At 46.9% G+C, this 17,048-nt stretch overlaps 1 protein-coding gene across 1 annotated transcript in view; it reads left to right on the forward strand.

The window, feature by feature from the left end:
* The window catches only part of SLC7A5 (solute carrier family 7 member 5), a 41,008-nt gene that overhangs the window by 14,891 nt on the left and 9,069 nt on the right, over window positions 1–17,048 (forward strand). The window contains exons 3-8 of the mRNA XM_065662120.1: window positions 11,965–12,070; window positions 12,803–12,847; window positions 14,199–14,322; window positions 15,376–15,479; window positions 16,256–16,352; window positions 16,691–16,840. Of these exons, the coding sequence (XP_065518192.1) occupies window positions 11,965–12,070; window positions 12,803–12,847; window positions 14,199–14,322; window positions 15,376–15,479; window positions 16,256–16,352; window positions 16,691–16,840 (626 nt within the window). The remainder of the gene's footprint in view (window positions 1–11,964; window positions 12,071–12,802; window positions 12,848–14,198; window positions 14,323–15,375; window positions 15,480–16,255; window positions 16,353–16,690; window positions 16,841–17,048) is intronic.

Genomic DNA, 17,048 nt, shown 5'->3' on the forward strand with positions numbered 1-17,048 from the left:
TCTCAAACCCAGGGAAATATTTTGTTCCAAACCCATCTGATTAACTAATTTTCACAAATAAGCATTTAACTGTGTGCTTTTTTTGTACAAGTTTTGTGAAAATAAACTCTTCTAGGGGAGCACTACAGGCTCTAATTGTTAAACGTGCATAAAAGCCTGCAGATAGTCCTGTCTCTCTGTACTGGCAAGTGTGTGTGTATGTTTGTGTGTGCATGTGGGTCTTTTTCATTCCTGTCTCAGCTATGGGAGCCAGTGCTGTCTTTGCAGAATTTCTTGCTTTATCAGAGGTTTTATTTTCTTCCAGCTCAGTGCCCATGATCAACAGGAACATTGTTTGAGCCTTATCACAAAATATACCTCCTTCCTCTTTGTAGCTCCCCAGGCTGCCTTGCTGAACTTTTTCTTTCTCTCTTAGAAGGAAAAGAATAAATAAATATAAATCTGTTAGTTCTTTAACATCTTGCCGTGTTTTTACAATTACTTTTTGTTTGCAGATGGTAACCTTAATTTGCATCTTCAGAATCACCTTCCCTCCCTCTGTACTGTTCTTTTGCCCTTTTGTGGAGGGTGAATCACTTTCTGCCCAGGTGTAAAGTACGAGATGTTTCCACTGACTTATATCTGTAACCAGTCAAGAGATTTCTATCTTGTGTTCAAAAATACCCATCCTACGCTCTTCTATCTCAGAAGGCTTTTACCTCCTATGAAGCCTGTTACAGCATCAGGTTTTTGTAGGTGTGGAGAGGTACAAATGTGCCTGTCTTTAAGTACAGGTAATTTTGTGTGACATTTAGTTTCCTGTTAAACCACCCGGACACTTCAAACAGAGTGAAAGGTAATAGGATCAAAAGCAGTAGATAAATGGTAACATCTGAAGGTAAAGACCTCTTCTTCCTATCTATGCACACAACACACAGTACAAAGCAAACTGGATCAGAGTGGGAACCTTGGGATCTACAGAGGATGCTCCTCTCAAAGCCCATGTTTACACCTTGTCCTAGGTGGCACACTACTGCTTGTCTGAGTTCCTATTTTACAACACACTACCTGCTGGTGGTCTAACATGGATTTTATTAATCTCCTTATGGAAGTTGCAGGCTCTCTGGTAAGTCCTTAAGAACATGCAAGCTCCTTCCATACACCCTTCTTTAGTTTCCACCTACATTTTCCAACTTTCTCAATTTTTGTTTAAATCATGCCAGGTAACTCAAAGCTTATGTAGTAGGAAAACATCAAGAGACTGTCTTTTTTAATTCAAGGAAAGCACATGCATTCATTAAAACATACTGAAAATGAGAGAGCGCTGCACTGCTCTCCATCTGTGTTGAGACAAGAAATGATGGGTGCAAGCTGTGAGACAAGGGAAATTTAGATTAGTTATTAGAAAAAACACTTCTAGCTATAATGCAGAGCTCAGATGCATGATGCAGAGGCTGTCTCACTGGAGATTCACAGGAACAGGTTAATAACTGTCTCTCTGTAAGTGTTTAAGTGAGTCAAACCTGCCCTGGAGCAGGGAATAAATCTGGAGCATCTGGATGCCACTGTATCCATGCTCTCTGAGGCTGTGCTGTGTATTAGTAGCACAGTACAGAGTTGCTGCGTCTTCTGCAGGTGAAATACTGTAAAAGAAGTCTGTTAAAAGTACTGATTTTTTTAGATGGATAACTTGCTTTTAAAAGCCTGTTTAACCTCTGAGGAGATGGGTGAGCCCGAGCCCATACAAAGTGCCATGCCTTTGCCACTCCTCTGTGTGCCCTTGTTTTCTATTATACCACAGAAGGCTCTTACCACCATTCATTGCAAGCCAGCAGCTATTACTGGTGTGAAATACCATCCAAGTTTATTGTCTGGGACTGCAGTTTCAGTGATGATGGGGTTGTGTGTTCCTGTGAGGCTCCAGATAGTGCCTGAGCAGGGCTGATTAACTGGCTCTACTGGTTACTGTCCCGTTGCTGGTTTATGTTTACAGTCTCCATAAAGAGAGGAGCAACACCAAGTTTCTTGCTCAGATGTGGAAGCTTTTTAGACTTCACAGAAGTATGACCTCCTCTGCACTGACCTCCTGCCTTCAGCTTCTGGCTTTTTTTCTTCCCCTTTTTATGCTTTCACTGAATATTTTCATTATTTTCAGAAAAGCAGTAACATCTCAAGACAAAGAAATATGTGGCAATATGACCACACAGAAAATAGGGTGTCCTTGTGATCTTTCTCTGGACAGCTGTTTTACATCACTCCTTTCGTGCTACTTCAAAAGGAGGGATGAAGTTGGTTTCTTACTTAGACAGGGTTTCAACTGTTTGAAAGTTGACTCAGTATAGCTGATGCAATTATTTTACCAATGAAAAGTTAACACTTTTAGAAGCTGTTGTGGGGCTAGAGTTGTGTTGCTTTAAAAGTTGTGTCTGGGCTTGGTTTATTGCTGTGTAAAACCTTATAGATGGACCCCCAGCTGTACAGCTCACAGCCTGTAGCACTTAAATAGAATAAAAAGCTTATAGCATAGACAAGATCAGGATTACTTTGCTCCGGTGTTGTAAAAACTAAGCTTATTTTTGGCTCTACTTGGTTCAAATTCTAATTTGAATTGATTCTAATTCTAATTTGGTCTAATTTGGTTCAAATTGCTGTCACCTCTGGGTATTTTTTGGCCATATTCTTGACCTGGTGAGTGGGATAACTGGGATCAGAGTGGCTTGGATAGTGACTGTGCAGGTTTAAGGGGTGTTTTCTGTGCTGGGTGTGATACAAGCAGTCTGTGATTAGATCTGCAGCTGTGCTTTTCATACCCAATCACCCTTCACCTCACAGTGTCTTAAAAACTAACCTAGGTGTGAAGTGGCTAAAAAGGTGCTAATCTTTAAGGACAGGCTCATGCATTTTACATGTGAGGGAGTTCAGGAAAGGTTTGATGTCAAAAAAATCTAAGAAAATCCGTATCACAGGTGTGTTTCAGCTATATTCTATTCTGTGGTTGCTGTCCTAGGGTTTCTTAAATGTTTATGTGCCCTTGGGCAGCATGGGCAGCATAGGCAGCGAGGTGCTGTTCCTGGCTGCTCTGTGTTTGGGGAGTGCTGCAGTGCTGTGATTCCTCACCAGCAGTTCTGCTTAAAAACTAATCAGAATTGGGCGTTTGGGACTTAGGGAAATAGAATTTAACACTTGTTTTATTGAATTATTTTTATGGAACTTACTGTCCCTTTTCCCTCCTAATGCCCTGTTTCTGATCTTAAATTTCTCATCTGTGGCACCTCAAGTGCCTGTTTGGTGGCAGCGGCATTATTCTCTCTTAGGTCCCTTCATTGGGCTTGTCAGGAACCAGCATCTGCTGAATGAGTGGGGTGAACCAAGGACACACTGGGCAGTTTTAACTCCAGACGTTTACCATGGAGAGCAAGGCAAGGCAAGGAGGTTTTGGTTTAATCATGGTTTTGTTTCATTTGTCTTCAGTAGAAGTGTACAATGTCAGCCAGCCCTGACACCCCCATCCCAGCGTCGTTTGCTCTTTGTAAAAGGGTATTTAGAGGTGTAGTTGTGGCTGGGAAATTATGAGCTCTACGCGGGAGGGTTTCTGAAAGTACCAAAATTGAGCATTCAAACCTTTAGTCATTGACATGTGCTTGGCATGTCTGTGAGGCTTCCTAAAAACAGCATTTAAGTTCTCCAGGTGGGAGGCAGTCTCTCCCGCTATGGGGCTCTGTGCACATCTGGGTGCTGCTTCAGTTTATTGCATCTGTGCTTTCTGCTAGAAAACACCCATTTGGACTCTGTCTCTGTGAGGCTTTCGTTTTGCTTGTTTCCTGTACATTTTTCTGCCTTTTTTTGGTGAAAAATCCTGTGGTTAAGAAAGACCTGAGGGAGGGGGTGTTCACTCGCTCTTCCTTTCCTTCCAGACTTTCATCTCCGCTGCCAGTTAGATGTCTCAAAAAACCCCCTTGAGCCAGATCTGAAGCGAGACCCACGGGCTGAGCGGATGAGCTCTGCAAAGCAGCAAAGGCAGCATAGAGCTGTTAGTGTGGGGAGGGCAGGGCTGCCCTGGAGGGGTCCTGCTGACACAGCAGGAAAGCTTGATTTCACAAATCTCAGGCTCCCTCAGGTCTGAAAGCACAATGGCACACAGATACTGAGAGAAAACAAGAGTGGTCATTGTCTGAATTCTCTCCTGCCTACATCTAATCCTGCTTGGCCATCCTGAGATACACGAGCACTTGGCATAGCTGAAGAAATCTGCCACAAGTTTTCCTTTGACCTGGTCTAATCTCACCCGAGAGGGAACCTGATCAACAGGTCGATGTTCAGCAGTTTGCTTTCCGTTGATTTGTTGTTTTTTCATTTCCTGCCATGTCAGTGATCTGCTGTTTTGCTAAGGTAGATAACAGCAATGCCACTGCCCACCCTGTGTGGGTCCATGCAGCTGAGTAGCCATTGCAGTGGTGTCTGTGCTTGGAGGAACCAGCTCACCAAGGGGACTGGCTCTAGAATGCAACATGGGGCACAAGAATCAACTGGAGGTGGAATTGTAGATGTCTGATTTTGGAGCCCAAAGCCAAACCAGAAGGGTGTTCACCCAGCCATAGCCCATGACTAACTCGCACTGTAAATCCCCTTTGGCAAACAGAAGGCGAAGCCTATGGGTAGTAAATGTCCCTCAAGCTTTTGAGTGCGTCCCTGCAAGTTGGGGCTAAAGCTTGTGCACAAAGGATTGCAAGAAAAGCGTGCCCTCCGGCTGCCCATGCTGTTTCTTGTTACGCTGGCATTCAGAAATGCCACTATAAAGTGTTTTTCCAGCAGTAAGCTGCAAAGGAAAGTTATTGTGCTTCACTTACCCTCTTCTTCAGGGAGCACATGGAGAGTGGAAGGCTGTACCAAAGGAGAGCATGAACAAAGAAGCTGGGAAAGCTGCCAGCATCCTGCACCTCTAAATCACATCAACCACATGCTGGAGATTAATCAGGCATCTTAATGCTGGAGGGTTGATACCACACAATTATGTTTTATGGGCCTCTCACTCTCTAATCTTTGATTTCTGTTCCAGCCAAAGGTGGATGCAGATGCTGAGGCCAGGTGGGCATGGCAGATTAGTGTGCTATGCAGCTTGCCTGCTCTGGTTTGGAGTCAGCAGTGGTTCATTTCTGCTGAGACAACTTTTTTCTTGCCCTCTCTGCTCAGAAAGCTTTTGGCAATTACAGATTTCAGGATAGAGTTCAGGCTGCCGAGCCTCTTGCATTTCACAAGTGCAAAGTTGCCTGTGCAGAAGTAAATAAAACATATTTAATAACAACAACATACAGAAGTGGTTGGTTGGTGACCCTGTGCTTCTTATTATGGTCACTGTGGGTTGCAGTGGTCCTGTATGCAGACCTTTAAGGATGATGAGAGCTGTTTGTTTAACACTGAGGATGGAGGCTCGTGGCTGGGGTGGAAATGTGCTTTGACATCAGAAAAGCTTTATCCAAGGAGTTGTGGATTGTAGCATGCTGCTTATTTTTCAGTATTGTGAGTGAGCTGCCAAATGCGAAGCTGGATCAAGGTAGGTGCATTGCACTGGAGGCTGTGCAATGCACCTGGAGCATGCCATAGGGAGCACTGCTCACCACTGTTGTGGGCTCTGTGGTTTTAAGGCAGCTGACATGAGAAACTCTGTTGGCTTCTTATTTTTCCAAGTGTGGCTAACCCAGCAGTGCAGACATACCTAACTAGAGAGCAGCTACGGCTTTGGTATTTACTGCTTTGCATCTCTGTTTGGATCCTGTCTCTCTGACATAGAATTGTTCAGGCTGGAAAACATCTTTAAGATCGTCAAATCTAACTGTTAACCTGGCACTGCCAAGTCCACTGTCTTTAAAGTATTTGGTTGCAGTCATTCATGCCTGATGTGTGTCAGTGCAGTCCATAGCTGTGTGTGTGTGTGTGTATACACGTGCTTTTGCTTGCTTTACAAACTTAACCTTTTCCGCAGCCTTCAAACGCAGGGCTGAAATTCATGTGGTTGGGAGTGTGGCTGACAGGTAGGAGGATCTGCCCTCCCCAAATGTTCTTCTGCATGTCAAACTGGTTGCCGCCGTTAGCCCCCCCAGAGCCTTGTCAGTTGGCTTGTTTGTCATTCTCAATCACAGGCTCCTGTGGATGTGAATGGAACTTGTTGTGCAGCTATGGAAAGAAGAAAAAAGCTATGGAAGTGGCTGGAAACCTATTGGGTGGAACATCTTTCCATGCTGTGCTAAGGATCAAAGGGACCCTGTTCATCCAGGGTCTCTACTTTCTGGCTCCCAGACATGATGTTTTCAGGTCTGCTTCTTTATTTCTCGTCAGCAAATATTATACCATCAGACATGGAGGTTGTGAAAATCAAGAGGTGGCTGTTTAGGAGGAGGAGGAGAAAAGGTGTTTTGGTGGTATCAGCAGGATGCAGAGGAGCTGGAAAGGGCAGCAAAATGCTGTCTGGCCCAGACTGTGTCTTGGTGGACCATTGCAAAAGGAGGAGCTGTAACGCTTAAGTTGTGCATGGGGTGGAGTGGCTTCACGAGCCCAGATCCTTGGTTTCACCCTAAAAGAGAAATGTTAGCTCTTTGTAAACAGTATCGACAGAGCTTCCCGGTGGGAGGAAAGGAACTTCTGTATAAAACAGAAGGAAGTAGTTGAAATAAGCAGCAGTGTCATCGCCTGTCTGCAGCTGGGGAGAATCAGGATGTAACCCAAGAGCTCTGCCTCCTCCTTGCATGCCCTCTCTGCGCCTCCAAGGTTCCCATGGGGTCTCTCAAACCCATAAACCCATCTGCTATGGGACCCAACTTTAACAGCTGCTGCTCAAAACTGCTTAATGCAAAGCTGTCTGCACAGTGGCAGCAGAGAGGAGCAAACCGCTTATGTGGCTTCCGAGCGTGTGTTTCCTGGGTTGCTCCAAGCTGCCCAAGAGATGCTCTCTGAACCCTGACCCCTGTTTGCTTCTTGTCCTCTTGTTTTTCTGACTCAGTCGATTGAACTCTTGCTGCTGTTCTCGGGAAATGGCTCAACAGCTGAGTGCATCTCCTCCTCTGGGGGGTTTTGTATATGCAGCACATTTCTCCCTGGCTCCGTCTCCTCCATGAGCGAGACGTGCTGCAGGCCCCCCCCTTCTCTTGGTGAGCTGTCTGCATGGCTCTGTTCCCTCTGCGCGCTGTTTAGGCAAGCTAGAAATGCTTAATTATCATTAAACGCCTTCTGCAAGAGAAGATTGCTGTGCTGTTAGAACCGGAACGGACATGACCGGGGAGCAAATGGATGTTTTTCAAAGAAGGGGTCTGAACATGCAGCGCATGGACCTGAAATAGGTCCCTCCTGCTGAAAGGCCCCAGGTGACCCATCGCTTGCCGGTGCAATTACCCAAGTCTTGGCAGCTGGCAAGATCAGCAAATGGGGTTTATGTCAGAGCTTGTTACCTTAATTTGGTTAATTGTAGAGCAGAGTGCGGCTGAACAGCCAGTTCAAACCAGGTTCCAGATCTCCGGGGTGCCGGGCACAGGCAGGGCATTGCCTTAAGAGCAGCCGTGTCTGCATGGGCTGGGGAGGATGAAGGATCTGGAGGGTGGGCATAGCATGGTTTTGGGATGCTCTCTCCGTGGGAGCAGTTGGGCCGTGCATGGCAGCCTCACCTGCACATTTGTAACCCTTGATTTGATCCAAAGTCAGCAATTCAAGGCTGGAGGCTTGAATTGCACACTGAGGCTCGACAGATGCAGTGTCCAGAACTGAGGTTCACACCTCCAGTTTGAACAGCAGGTCCTAGTGAGAATTTGTGTTAGAGGAGGGAGGTGAGAATGACAGTGCTGGACCATCTACCCAGTATAAGAAAGATGGGGAGAGACTTTGCAGCAGGGCCTGTTATGATAGGGTGAGGGGTGATGGTTTTAAACTAAAAGAGATTCAGACTGGACATGAGTTAAAAATACATTACAGTGAGGGTGGTAAAACACTGGCATGGGTTGCCCAGATGCAGCATCCCTGGAAACATTCGAGGCCAGGCTGGATGTGGTTCTGGGCAACCTGTGCCCATCAAGTTGAAGGTATCCCTGCTCATTGCAGGTGGATTGGACTTAGATGAGCTTTGAGTTCCCTTCCGACCCAGACTATTTTATGTTTCTATCCCCAGTCTCCAGCTGGGACCAGTAGAGCATCTGTGGATAAATGTAAGAAGAAGAGGGGCACGTGGTGCTTCCTGGACACTTTCACATCCTCCAGTGCACCTCTGGGGCTTCTATACCACCTCTCTGCATCTTTGTGTGGTGGATTTCTGTTCCAAGGATCTAAGGACCGCTTGAACCTTTGTGTGTGGGGCTGCTAACGAGATCGGGGCATGCCGGGTACAGTCACAGGTCACCCACTGCATCTGGAGTACTTCTCTGGCATCACTCTGGTGCCAGTTATGCCTAAAGGCATCACTGGTGGGCACAGATTGTTACCTTTCTGATGATCTGCTGGCTGGCAGTGTGGGACAGAGCTAGGTGGCCATGGCAGGAGAGGACGGCTGCTCTGCTGGGATTTGATACTTGGGGCATGCTTGTTAAGGAGCCCAGGTTCCTCTCATGCAACCGGGCAGCTGTAAATCATAGAATCCCAGACTGGTTTGTGTGGAATGGGACCTCAGAGCTCATCCAGCTCCAACCCCTGCCACGGGCAGGGACCCCTTCCACTGGAGCAGCTTGCTCCAAGCCCCTGTGTCCAACCTGGCCTTGAGCACTGCCAGGGATGGGGCAGCCACAGCTTCTCTGGGCACCCTGTGCCAGCACCTCAGCACCCTCACAGGGAAGAGCTTGTGCCTTGTATCTAATCTTAATCTCCCCTGTTTAAGTCTGAACCCTTTACCCTTTGTCCTATTGCTACAGTCCCCAGTGAAGAGTCCCTCTATGAAATAAGCAAAAGAGCATCATGTGGACGCCTAACAACATGAGCTTGTCCCCTTGCAATGAGAAAAGATAGATCTTGGCTCCTCTGGTTATTCCATTGTGTTCTGACAGGTTGCAGAGAGACATGAAGTTTAGTGGCTCACTGCAAGTGTTTTGAGAGGTACAGCTCAATAGATGAGGTGTCACAGTGAGGCGTTAGCTCCTCAGGTGCTGAGAAGGAACAAAAAGCCCTTTTCTTCCTACCTAATCTCTCCTGGCTGCCTCCACGCTGACCAAACTTGCCACTCCTTTGCCAGTAGCTGCATTTCGGTGCTGATGCTTCAAAGGGATGAGTTAGGTGCATGCCGCAGTGGGTGCAAGGAAAAGGTGTGTGAGTAATTAGTTATGTCCCGCCCATCCCGCAGTGTAAGGCAATGCCAAGGCTTTGTTCTTTGCCTCAGTGCTGCTCCCTTTGCTGCCCTTCCCTCTTTGTCCATGTATCCTGGAGGGCAGGCAGTCCTGACACACAGCCAAAGTGTCTATACAGCCTAGCAGGACACCAAGTTGGGCTCGGACCCATCCTTGCCCAGAGGCTCATGGTTCCCAAGCGGATGGCACATCCTGAATCCAGGCATATGGTTTGGGGCTGGGGACTACTGATGGTCTCCTCTCATCCTGGCCGGCGGGGTGAGGGCAGCAGCTCAGCCCTTCCTCAGCAGCACCAGTGCATGGTTTCTGTGTGAGGTTTGTTTTTAGAGGGTACAAAGTGAAACCTGCAGATGCCTCAGAAAAAGGAACATTGGGACTGAGAGCTTTTGCCTGTGATGGGCAGAAAGAGGCTGCTGGTGGAAGATGGTGTCTAGCTGTGGACGAGAAACGGAGGTGCATCCTCACAGCATGGTAAAGAGGTGGTCCAAGTGGGAGCTATTGACAGAGCATGAGCAGACCTTTAAGAGACTTCCCGAGGGGTGTTTGCAATGCTCAGAGAGCTCTCCTTGTCCATCGGCATGCAGTTCTAGTGGCTAATTACAGTCACTGTTAACAAAAAGTGTATCTTATTCCCATAACAAAAGACCTGGAAAGCACTAGGCTGGTAATTATCTAGGAGGGGCAGAAAATTAACTCAGGAAAGCTGAGCCCGAGGGATGCAGCAGAATGTGATACTGTGCACACCCACCTCCGGATCAGCCTTTTTATTCACAGCCAGGCCAGGGCATTAATGCTAAATTAAGATTATACGACTGAACCGATAAGCCAAGGAATTAAGGTTAAACTCACAGCATTGTATCGGTGTCTTTGAATCTCCTGGCTTTCCTATTACACTTTGATGTATGTTTTCTACCCTCACTTTAAAACCAATTGGTGCATCTTGCAAAGGAGATTCACTGGCTGAAGGGGCGTTAAATACAACCAGGATACATTCAGAAGAGAGCTTCCTAGTGCAAGGAGGCGCTTGGAGATAGAAACAAGGCAACACCAGTACAGAACTGTAATCTGCAGTGGAATGTGGACAAGTAGAGCCTTGCAAACCTGTTAGACATAAGTGCATGGGGCTCCCTGGACATGACTGCCCAGTGCTTGAGCTGCTGCTATGGTCCTGGCTCTTTGCAGCTCATATCTGCAGCATCCCCTTGCAAATAGGATAGCAACTAGCCAGGAAAGAAGGCAAAGGGATGCTGGTTTCCTGGCTACTCTGTGAGCAGAGAGCATTTTGCATGCTGTGTTAAGGAATATCTTTCTGCTGTTGTTAAGATTCAGCCAGAGCAGCAGGGAGAAAGGAGGCAAAAGGAGCAATGCCCAGGATGCAGAGGGTGGGGATAAAGCTTGGAGGGTCATGTACAGAAGGGGAAAGACAAGAAAGACTCTTCCCTGCACACAGGGCAGTTCCGTGTCACTGACACTGATTTGGAACAGTTCCTTGTGAAGCCCCAGCAGTGAAAGACGCAGCAGCAGAACAACAGTGCTGTCAGGAAAAGTCCCCCTGTCCCACCACTGTAAAGACGAGTGTGAGGTGTTAAAAGGTTAATGCATTTGTTACCCAGCCCCCTGCAAAAGACGTCTTTGGTGACATAAGGGAGTGCAACTTTACAGTGTGAGATGAGAGGACATCCAGAAATGTCTGGCTTGTTAGCACCCGTCTTCCCTCCCCAGAACCACATCGTAGGTACCTTGTGCTAAGAGATGAAGGGTTAAGCTCCAGGCCCTGCTGACTGCCATGTGATGTAGTTGCTGGGGTGATTAGTAAAGATCTGTGCCCTAAGAGCAATCACATGGGCTTCGACGGGGCTCCCTGGACGCAAACCTGCCCTGCTGAGTCCTGCCTTGCTCCTTGCTTCTGTCCTCTCCGAAGAGGAGCACTGGATGCAGGGAGGGGAGCGTGGCTTTGCCATCCCACAGCCAGGCCCCACATCAAAAGGCAGGGAACAAAACAACTGCAGAGCATTTTAAAGCAAAATAAATAAACCCTTTGGTGTGGGTGAGTTCTTACCAAAGGTACAACCAAGTCTATTTATGGCTTTTTATTTTAAAAGCAAATAACATAACAGAAACTTTTGATATTCAAGCCCTACAGAACCTGACTTCCCACAATCAAAGGCATTGCCTTAACCCTCTGCTTTATCAGGTGGCTGGTGGGACTAGAGGAAATCCTGGGTTTCTGCTTTATTGGGTAGCTGGTGGAAGTGGAGGAAATCCTGGGTTTTTATCAAATGAAAGCAGCTTTCAGTTGCGAGGACAATGTGACAATATCTGTTTGCATAGCATCTTCCAGCAGGAAGGTCCCCAGAGTGTTTTCTTTGCAGAGAGAAGGTATCTGAGAGGTTACCTTAGTGATGGCACATTGTAGTGTGAGAAAGTTTTGAGTCATGGCCGTTTGCTTGAGACAAGTGTATTTGGTGCTGATTACTTGGTGCATGATTCCAGATGAGTTAAGTACTGTAAAGCTGGAGGAATCAGCCCAATATGTGCACATGCTCTGTAGCATACACCAAAATGCATCATCATTATAATTAAGAATACTAAGAGCAGCTTTTGCCTCCAGGTTTCTCTGTTTCAAACCCCACAAAGGGTCACAGTCCATCTGCATTGGTTTTGTTTTCTGCAGGTGATGTGACAAACCTGACTCCTGAGCACTCCTTTGAAGGCACGAAAGTAGACGTGGGGAACATTGTGCTAGCTCTGTACAGTGGTCTCTTTGCCTATGGAGGATGGTAAGATTCAGCCCTCTATCTTTCTTTCAGTGCTAAATGCTGTAGTCCATTCCTTTTGTCCTCAGATTATGTTTGAAGGAAGAGTGTGGTGCAAGACTTTCCATGTTTCTTGTAACCAGGTGATTTGGGTTTGCCTGTTGATGTTGGTAGTCATATTTCACACCCTGTTTCCAGCCAGGACATGAGAGCACAGAGAAGTAGAGGTGATCATGGTATTTAGAAGAGGTAGCAGATGATGGGTGATGATGCACCGTGATGCTGGGTACAGCTTCTAGCTGTGTTAAGGGAAAGCAGCTGGATGGGGTTAGCTAGAAGAGAGGTGTGCTAAATGCCAGCAGATTACTTTGAGCACCAAACTGAAGCTCCTGGAGGGCTCCTTCATCAGTCCCTTTGAGCACTTGCAAGTGAAAGGAGCCTGCTCAATTTGGTGTAAAAACAGGCCAGTTGCAGCCATCCTTAGTGCCTGGAGGGGTGGCCCTGACAGTCCTGGGTCCAGATCTTCACCAGCAATCACCCCTCCTCTTGCACAAAAGCTGGTCTGTCATACCCACTGTCACCATCCAGGGCTTGTCATTTGCAGCTCTTGGACTAGGCATTAGCCATCGTAACTTTTACTGCAGGTGCCAGTCTCTTTACCCCTCTTGAAATTCCCTTGCACGTGAGTATAGGATGAAGGGCTTCATTTATTCCGTGGGCTAACCATAATTAACCACTGTTCTTTTTAAATTACAGGAATTACTTGAATTTTGTTACAGAAGAGATGATAAATCCCTACAGGTAGGTGTGTGTCCTCCAATGGCTTTCCCTGGGGGGAGAACCTGTTGTTCTCAGAAGGCATCTTCCTCATCTGTGTAACAGGGGCTGCCGATCAGCCCAGAAGCCAAGGTCTTTTTGTGGGGAAGTAGAAAACAAGTTAAATTAATGGTGTTGTTCCTCGCTGGAGTAGGGGAAGGGGGAATAATAATCTCCTTTTGAGAAGAGCTGTTGCTTACACTGCTTTCCTGTACTGCGTATATTACCAGAGCTGTTGGAAAGTCCTGCTTCCTTGGCACGGCACCTCTCTGAGTTACAGGCGAGGAAGAAACACTCATGGCTCTATTGCTGTCTTGTATGAACTCCCACAAGAGTACTTGTGTGGACATATGCTTGTCACGTGCTCTTCTTTGGAGCAATAGCCACTTAATGCACTGCACATGCCTTTTGGGGCTGTGCAGGGGACCTGGTGAGGTAAGGGTGGGCAGCACCAAAGCCAGGACATCGCTGATAAATCACTTCTGCTCACAGACAAGGTAACGATGAGGCACTGTCGATACAAGCTTCAGGGTCACTTGTGCAAGAACCCATTCCTGGCTGACCCTGGCAGTGATTAGTGCCTGCTGGGACGCATAAGATTTGATACGAGCTTTCCTTCACAAACACAGTTATAGAAAGTGGGTTTTTTGCCATTTTGCAATTATTTTAATCTCTTCCTGAATGCAGTCACAGTATTCGACTCTTTCCTCCTGTGGCTTTGAGCTCCACTTGACCAATTATACATGGTACCAAGCAGGGCTTCCTTTTTCAGTTTCCGTTCGCAAATGAAGTTAGACTGTTTGGAAAGGCAAATTTGTACCAACACAGCCTCATCATTACAGACCGACTCAGGCTGTGTCTGAACTCGTTTTCGTTGAGTTTCATCAGTCCAGTGAGCTCCACAGTTAGAGCCTAAAATCTGCCCACTAAATCTCTGATCTTTCCACCTCCCACAAGAAACCCACTAGCAGGAATGGTTCTTTGCCCAGAAGAGAATAAACGTGCTAATGCCACTGGCATTGGAGGTTATTTTTAACTAATTGCCTTTGCAGTGATCTTGGACTACTGCTTGCCCAGACAGAGTCTCTTCATGCATAAAGTTCCTTCTGCCATAATCCTTCACTCCACATATATCAGGCTCCAGCCTGTTCCCATGTGGGCATCATCTTTCCTATAGGAGCAGTGTGTGGCTTGGAAACGGGACATGCTAAAGAGCCAAAGGGCAGAATGGCTCAAGCAAACTTTAAGCAAGCACTGGAGGGCTGTGGCATGAAGACATCAACAACCCTCTTCTCTGAACTACAGCACTCCATTGTAATTTATGTTTTCTTCCTAGAAACCTGCCTCTGGCTATCATCATCTCGCTACCTGTAGTCACTTTGGTTTATGTGCTGACAAACTTGGCGTACTTCACCACCCTGTCAACAGAGCAGATGCTGACATCTGAAGCTGTGGCTGTGGTAAGCTAGGTGCATTTCTGATGTGACTCATTTGTCTTTTAGGACTGGTTAAATCAGATGTACAATCTCTCCATACATCTCATAGTTCCTTCCAGGCTGATCATGGCTGCATACAAAAGAGCTGATGTTTGACAGGAGATAAAAGAGCAACTGTGAGGGGAGCAGGGAAGAACAGTGTGATACCAAGTGGGATTAATCACAGACAATAGTAAGGGTGGGCAGTCAGTTACCACTGCTCCTGATTTGGTCAATATGCAAGGTTGCTGGTGGCCCCATGACTTCTCATCAGTTACCAGCACATGATAATTATGTGAAAAGGTCATGCATTCAACACTGAACTAGGTTGTTCTCTTTCTGTATCTTCTTTGTTTTAATTAAGAGAGGAAAATAATACTTGTATTAATTAAAATGCCATGGCGGTCAGAAATCCTGACCGCTTTGGAAGTAAGCAGCACAGTGTGATCTTGCAAGCTGAGTGTGACCAGGATTGTTCAGTGCTTCAAAGGGAATTTCTCAGTCCCAGGATGAGGGATGGGCTGGTTTGGGCCACTCTGATGATGTGCTCCAGCCTGCACCTATTCAGCACTGAGTTATCCCACTAGCTGTCTGTTGGTTGTCGTGCTTGCCTTTGCAAGTCTTGAATTCAATGTATTAATAGTGTTGGTGTAAAACTGCAGGGAAGCAGCATGGGGTCAGTTTGTGATATGAAAATACAGCTCTAGGTCACTGCCTTTCCAATGGGATGCATCCCACGTCCTTACTCAGCAACTGGCAATAGCTGTGTGTCTGAATCTCCCCTTTGGTCTTGAACCTTTGGATAAGCATTGTGATAAATATTGTGTCCTGACTCTGAAGGAAGGGCTTATTGCTGATGGGTTTTTGGAGTTCCACAATGTGCTTTCTTGGGAAAGAGGAGCAGCAAATGGCAATATGGAAAATCCCATAATAGCTTTGGCACTAAGCCGAGTCACTTGTATTAAGTCTTTGTAGGCAGCTGTGATTTCTTCTGGGCATTCTGGGTTTGAAATGTCTGTCTTGTTGCCCCTCACTTAGGATTTTGGGAACTATCACCTTGGCGTCATGTCCTGGATCATACCCGTCTTTGTTGGCTTATCCTGCTTTGGATCTGTTAATGGATCTCTCTTCACTTCTTCCCGGTAGGTTTCTTACTTAATTTTGTGGGTTTATTGACAAGTCATGCTCAATCCCTCTTTGCTTGGTATTGTCCTCCAAAGAGTGGCTGTGCTTGGGCACAAAGTCTGAGGGGTCTGGAGGCCATGTGGGGAATGAAGGGAAAACCAAGTAAGACTTCAAAACCATATCCAGTTTAAAGGAAGACTTTTGAGTGGTCTTGGTCTTCTGTTTCTCAGGCTAAATCCTGTTGAAGTTATTAGAACATAAGCAGACACATGCTTGGGGCTTAGTCTGTTGCCTGAGAAAGTGGTTTTAATGAAAAGCAGAAACTTGTGAAACATCAAGGCTGAGAATCCCTCGAGAAAGAAAGGGCAGGATGGGGACTGAGACGCTTCCAGCTCCGACACACATCTCCCAGGTTGTCTTAGGAAAGTCACTTAATTGCCCTCTCTGGAAAGGAGGATATAAACACATCCTTTCTTGCATTCCTTGGCTGTCTCCAGCCTTCCTTGCCTAAGACAGGGACTTTCCACTGTGTGTGTGTAGAACACCCATGCTGGGGTCTCATCCTGGAGGGCCTCACTCCCTTTGCCTTACTAGCAAAAGGGTGCTTCTTTGCGCTATGCAAAGCACTGCTGAGGTAGAAAACCTGCATGTAGCCTGGGCCTTTCAGTCTTGCTGCCTCAGCATGCGTCTAGGCTGAGCCTGAGCTGTCCGCACTTGTTTTGTGCTGAAGAGAAAACCCAGCCCAGGACTGAAGGTTGCAGAGGTGGTAACTGCTCTGTCTCCCCCATCTCAGGCTGTTCTTTGTGGGATCCCGAGAAGGGCATTTGCCTTCAATCCTGTCTATGATTCACCCCAGGCTCCTCACTCCTGTGCCATCCCTGGTCTTTACGGTAAGCTCCTGGCTCTCTGGTGATGAGGATCAATGTGGTAGTGAGGAATGGGTTAGGGTAGGACCCCATCAGAGTGGTTGGATGGGGTTACTTGGGCACCACCTCCAGACAGAGCCATTCCTGCATGCACTGACAGGGGAGGATAGACCTTCTCCCTCATCCTCCCCTTCTGTTCTGAAATCACTGCAGGCACCAATTGCAAATAACTTAAAAGAAGGCACAAATAATCAACACGATTCTTTCCCGGGCGGACAGTTCTGGAACACCTGCATTTACTGTTGTAACACACTTGGGTTTGCCTAATCCCTTTGCTAATGGCTTTTATTTTCTGGATGCAGTGCATCATGACCCTGCTCTATGCCTTTTCCAACAACATTTTCTCAGTCATCAACTTCTTCAGCTTCTTCAACTGGCTCTGCGTGGCTCTGGCCATCATCGGCATGATGTGGCTGCGTTACAAGAAACCAGAGCTAGAAAGGCCCATCAAGGTGAGAACAGTGTGGTAGTTACATGGTGGTTCCTCCCCGAGTCCCTTCTGCACCAGGGAAGGTTAGCAAGTACAAGCTGGTTATCCTCTATGGAAGAAGAACTGGGATTGCAAGTGTGAGTAGGAAATGTTGTGTTGTAAGCAACCTGCTGCATGGAAATCTGCTGGATGCGAATCAGTGCAGGAGGACAAGGAGCTACCAGGGGGAC

Source organism: Lathamus discolor, chromosome Z (genome assembly GCF_037157495.1).
Source record: "Lathamus discolor isolate bLatDis1 chromosome Z, bLatDis1.hap1, whole genome shotgun sequence".
Taxonomy (NCBI): Eukaryota; Metazoa; Chordata; class Aves; order Psittaciformes; family Psittacidae; genus Lathamus; species Lathamus discolor.